Here is a 6,064-nt window from a genome sequence, read left to right on the forward strand (position 1 = left end):
GTAGGTTAAAATAAAGCCCAGAGAAACAGTTATAGAATTTCCTCTTTGGCTAATATCAATGTCACGATAAAAAAATTGCGGAACTCCTTTAAAGTAATGGTGTAAAGTATTTTCATTTACACATTTGCGTTCCTACGCCAATGTTTACTCATGCCGCAGTTGGAAAAGATTAAAAAATGGAATAAAATTTCTTCACGACACATTAGATACTCTATCACTACGGATTAGTGGTAGGGTATGGCATTTGCCGACCTTAATTTATTTTGGGTTTTTATTTTTACTCATTCATTGACTTTCATCATGGTTGGAATTCCAACTATCTCCCCGTTTGTCAACAGCATCAAAAAAGTCAAAGATGCGTTGTTTAGTAGGATTGACATTGTATGCATACGGCTAAATCACATACTTTTGATTCATTCAAGAGTCGTACTGATGTATGGAAACGGAACCTCACATGAATGGTGCTTTCCCGTGCAAATTGTAGTTGCTATTTTATGAAAAACAAAAGTAAGCAAATATGTGGACTAGAATCTTATCAAGAAATGGATTCATTTCAGTCACACAGAGTTTTGATAATCATGAACAACGCGAGATCACGAAGGCAGAGAGGATTTCGGGTGTTCGACTGCTCGACACACAAGTCAATCCCCGCTCAGGAGGACGTGAAGATGGGCAGCGAATACCAGGCCGAGGGGGCCCTCAACCCAGTCGTGATGGTCAGGAGAAGCCGACGTCTGCGGATGAGACAGAACGGGGTCCCCGCGGTGGCGCCCAGCGGCGGGAAACCCGTTCGCGTTCCGGAGAGAAACGTCGGCAGGAATGGAGGCAGGAAGCAGAGAGCACTGAAGGCAATCAGGAAACCTCGAGTGGCAGAAGAGGAGTCAAGGAATGTGCCGAAGAGAGTTACAACCCTGCCCGCCCCGCCGAACAATACGCCCACGATCGGAGTTCAAACTGGTATGTCGAAATCTTTGGGAGCACCTGCTGTTGATTTTATCGATGCTGACGATCGCGATACCAAGATAATCACAGGTGTTTTATCTTAAATAGAAATGTAATAAATTATCATTCTTTCCATAAAAGCACATAATAATGTTACTGAAAAACAAAGCGTCCATAGCAAAACAAATGAATATACGAACGATCTAATGTATTTTGCCTTGCTGTCGTTGACGTGACAATTTTCTGCATAATTTCAAGTGATTGAAAGACAAAATGAAATACATGAACGACCTGCTGATATTTTCAACATGATAACAAGCCGTCGGTATAAACCATGCTGGCCTCTCCACATCATTTCTGGTCTTTTTCTATAAGGACACAGATGAAGAATCATTTGCATGTTCCATTTGTGGAGATCTTTGAGGAGGAATGCGGATTGCCAAAATTGAAAGAGCGTAAAAAGATCTACAGCTGAACTCCCTGGGAAAGTTTTAGTTCACATTGAACCTCACTGCTAAAGACCAACCTGCAGATGATTATTACCCCAAGCATAATTATGCACATCATGATTTCTACACGGTTAACTGCATTTTTCTCCAGGATGCCATATCTCGGATGAAACGATGACCGAACTGTCCGCTTTCGTCACCAACCAACTGTCTTTCCATGAAGATGATAGCGACGCTAATGAGACGCTGGCAGACCTGCTGCCTAACTTTGACCCTCTTGTGATGTCACCATACGTCATCGATGTGCTGGAGTATTACCAGGTACATATGACTTGGACGTCAATAGCAAGTGATACGAGATTAAGTGAGAGTGTATAGTGGGAGGTTTGTTTTCAAATCATTTTCTTTCCATGTTGCGCCCGATAAAAATCCAAGCTCGAGATATTTTTCGCGATCGCAAATTAGCGCGCTATTTTATTTCCTATTCACATCAGCCCGAACATTATCAAATAGCGCGCTTTTCGCAGTAATTATCCTGCTATTTCGGAAATTCCCCGAGTTGGACTCGAGAAATTTTCTCGATCTATTAGCGCGCCAATTTGTATTCACATTATCACTATCATAGCACCGGCTATTTCGTGATCGGGTTAATTTCCCAAGTCAGAAAATATCGCGCTATTTCGAAACATCGGGCTGATGTGAAAACGCCTAACATAGTGTGACAAATTTCCACAACTGACATCAAATCATTCCATGGTCAGAAAGAATGTTCCTGGCAACCGAGGCTCCACCAACATAGCAACAATTAAAGGATGCATGTAAGGTGGATTCTTAAGATCTATTTATTGTGAAAGAACAAGTGAGTTAGACTAATTTACGTATAACAATGTACCCAACAATAGGACATCCAGCGAAGATCGCTTGGCATAGCAACTAATTCACGTAAACTAGAGTCCATGCATTTGAATATATCAGGTGAATTGAATAGGTCATTAGTACTCCCTCAAAAACTTGGCATTATTTTATTTTACTGATTATGAATGTGACTTACTGAACAGTAACCGTTATTTGCAAAGCACCGGAGGGAAAACGTATTCATAAAATGTTTCTTTACCGAATGGTACATGACAAGTTAGAAATCGGTATATTGAATTGGGCTCCACAGAAATACTCAAGAAATTTGAATACGCCTGTAAACTGGTCTCTTCCTCACAGCCAAAAAATTCTTTCCTTCTTTGAGTTTATTCTTTCCTTCTTTGAGTCAAAGAACAACTTCCCATTGTTTTGCGCAACAATCTTGTGTTCTTTCTTTTGTTTAGCTATACTGATGTCATATGTAATTTGTAAATTTGATCGACATATTCACAGAGTAACGAGACCAAGAGCATTCTACCGGACTACGGGGACCATCCACCCGTTGACCCCGCCCATCGGAGGGTCCTTGTGGACTGGTTGATCGACGTACAGGTGATCCTTAAAAAGTCATGTTATAAACTGTAATAGACAGACGTTCTTGTTGGGAAAAAAAAATCTTTTGCGTGTCGCATTAATTTCATTTCCGTAAACATGTGTTTAAAATTTGTGCATATTTGACTCAGTGTGGCACAGAAAGGGTTAATCAGTGTAACACTATGTCCCAACTAGAGAAACTATTCATAATCAAAATATATTAGTATAGAAATGCTCGAATGTTACATCTAGGAAGTACCAATTACAATAGTCTCAACTTGTTTATCATTGTTATGAGTCTGAATTGTAATTTCCAAATTGACGAATATGAACATCAAAGATCCGAATTCTAAGGTTAAGAATAGTGACATTATAGAAGCTAATAAATGAAGAATCAAGATATGAGATTATGTATTGAATATTTCGAAACAGAACCACCTGTGTCTCGGCCAAGAAACGCTCCATCTATCCGTGGCCCTCCTGGATGCCTTCCTTTGGAAGCGACCCGTCTCCCTGAACGACCTGCAGCTTCTTGGGGTCACTTGTCTGCTTGTGGCCTGCAAGTACGAGGAAATCTACTTGCCGGACGTAAGAAGATTCAAACAACTTTCAGTAGTAGTAGACCTCATAGTTATGAGAATTTCTGAATTTTAGGAAGCTTATGTAGTAGATCGAAGACGATGCGGAGATTTGTCTGAGTTTGTCTGATAAATTGAAAACAAATATATCTTCCATCGCCCTGTCATATTTTTTAACACCCAGAAAGAGATTTTTACATAATGATGGTTGAAAATATCAGACTTGTTTTGTTAACAACGGTGTATTCGTGGACTCCCCCCCCACCCCACTAAAGTAAGCGAGTGTGTGTGTGTGTGTGCTTACAAACTAATTATGATTATCATTTTACTGAAGCTTTATTCCACAAAGGTTCTCCACAAAAAAAAAAATGTATCTGAGGCTTTCTTGAGACCTATTTAGCAACTGCAGAACTTAACAAAAAACCCCACCCTCTGTGAATTGATTGTAAATGATGAATTATTTGTATAGAGAAAGATTGCGATTTGGCGCCAAATCGAATTATCGTCTGTACGTTCTGTCAGGTCGATACCCTCTGCGCACTGTGTGCCAATGCATACAAACCCCGTCAAATTCTGACGATGGAGAGGCGCATTTTACGAGTGTTTCGCTTCGATCTCTTCTACCCGACGGCTACGGGCTTCCTTAATTTGTTCCTCGTACTCACCGAGATGCAGGACGACGAAAAGGTAGATCGTCGATGTAACAATCTCGTTATTGTCACCAGATTGGATTGTGATGATGAACAATGATAAACAGGTGAATCAAATCTCGGTTGATCAAAAGTTGGGCTTTGAGTAGAGCATTCATGTAACGATTACCCAATTATTGCACGACCCAGGTTTACTGGTACCTGCATTGCATATATGAGGGAAATTTTGTACAAGTGGCCTGCATTCTCTGTAGAAAATCTTTTAATCTCTAAGAACTCTCTAGACCACCTTCTGGATAAACAGTGCACGGGACTAGATCATTGCACCACTTCCCCTTTAATAAAGATATGCATAGCTGATGCGTTTTATTCAGTTTAAATTGTAGAGAGCGAAAAACACGATTCCAGTGAATGTTCATGATTGCACAAGAAACTGTTCCTCTTGTCACGTGCTCCAAAACTTGTTTTGTTTTGTTTGTTCGTTTTTTTTTTTTTTCAGATTGTTCACGTCTGCAACTATCTTCTTGATCTGGCACTCGTCGACTTCGAACTCCAGCGCGCCCCGCCTTCCAAACGAGCTGCTGCCGCTCTCTTTGTCGCCTTGAGACTTTGCGAAGACAGCTGCCGAAAGAGGGCGTCGGATCGTACGAGTTTGTCGATCTGCTTTTAACTTGTTCAATATGCATAGCTTTCTATTGCCTGACAAGTTGAAAAGAAATGGCATTTGCATGAACTTTTGTGAATGTATAGTTATTCATTACGCATTCCATTCTCACCTAGACTTATGATTTCTGCTTGAAGTTACATTGACCGATTATACTATTACAGGCCGAGGATTCGTTTCAACTACCCCATGCTCCAGCAGTGTATGGTTCAATTACATCATATTATCTCATGTTTTTTAATTAGTGTATAGATGAATATGACACCTGTGACAAAGTCCTGTATTGCAGAGACCTGGTCCAGAGGACCAAAATAAGTAAGAGTGTTTGGATACCATGCTTAATCTCTCCGTAACTCGGAACCATAATCATAGCCAAATTAACTGCTCGAAGTAGTGGCAACGGGGTGGGGGGTTCTGGGGAACCTGTATTCGTTGATGATTTTCCTCATTCGCTTGAATTTTATCTATGTGCAGTGACTAATCAGCAGGCTAGTGACGGTGACGATGAGAGTGACAGTTCCATGTGGACCAAACGATACAGACTGGCCACTCGCTACCTCGAAGCAGAGTTGGTTGGACTCGCAGATAAACTGACGTTCCTTGCTCAAAATATCCAAGGGTCAATCTCAAAGGTTTGTACGAACGTCATTTCCTAATTATATGCAGTAAGTTATTAGTAGTTTAAAATGTTTTATTTGTTGCAAAGTTTGATATTAAGGGGGTACATTTTGGGAATGCATATCTTATATTGCCGAGATAGTGTCAAAACGATTTAGATATGAGCTTAAAAATGTTTTAAGGCACGGCGAGGTGAAAGAAGAAGGTGAAGTTGTTTAGGCATGGTATTTCTTCAAATGTATACGTGCAGAGAAGCCACTAGTCTTTGTCAAATGCCTTCCCGCTGTCGTGATTACAAGAGGAGCAGGCAGAGGGTTATTTCGCGAGATAAGTCAATCCATTCGCGAGAACCAAAACCCAATGACACACCCTCATCTCATGCCCCTCCCTAACCGATCTCCTCCCAACCGACCCCAAGCACACGCATGAACTACAGTTCGCGAATGTGTGTATCGGCAGTATGGGGATTATAATGGTTTTGTTATACTTCGATTTAAAAGGGGGAATGTATGAGTTGAGTGTTGAAGATAGAAATTAATCCATGATTCCTCTACTCGAGTAATTCGGTTGATAATAGATTAGATGTTGGTGCTGATATAAAGTATGAATATCATTCATACCTTCCGCAGGGAGCGTACAATAAATACGCCTGCAAAGCCTACCTCTCCGTCAGTGCGTCTCTTGAACACCAGACTGAAACACTCACTGGTCACT

General features: G+C 40.8%; 1 protein-coding gene across 1 annotated transcript; it reads left to right on the plus strand.

Annotated features, from left to right (window-relative positions):
• The first annotated feature begins 552 nt into the window (after positions 1-552).
• LOC140246041 (uncharacterized) lies at positions 553-4,738 on the plus strand. Its single transcript, XM_072325838.1, has 6 exons — positions 553-957; positions 1,543-1,712; positions 2,760-2,858; positions 3,273-3,428; positions 3,941-4,105; positions 4,568-4,738. The coding sequence occupies exons 1-6, from the start codon at positions 579-581 to the stop codon at positions 4,736-4,738; spliced, it is 1,140 nt and encodes a 379-aa protein (XP_072181939.1). The 5' UTR covers positions 553-578.
• Positions 4,739-6,064: the final 1,326 nt, after the last annotated feature.

This window comes from Diadema setosum, chromosome 1 (genome assembly GCF_964275005.1).
Source record: "Diadema setosum chromosome 1, eeDiaSeto1, whole genome shotgun sequence".
NCBI classification, from domain to species: Eukaryota; Metazoa; Echinodermata; class Echinoidea; order Diadematoida; family Diadematidae; genus Diadema; species Diadema setosum.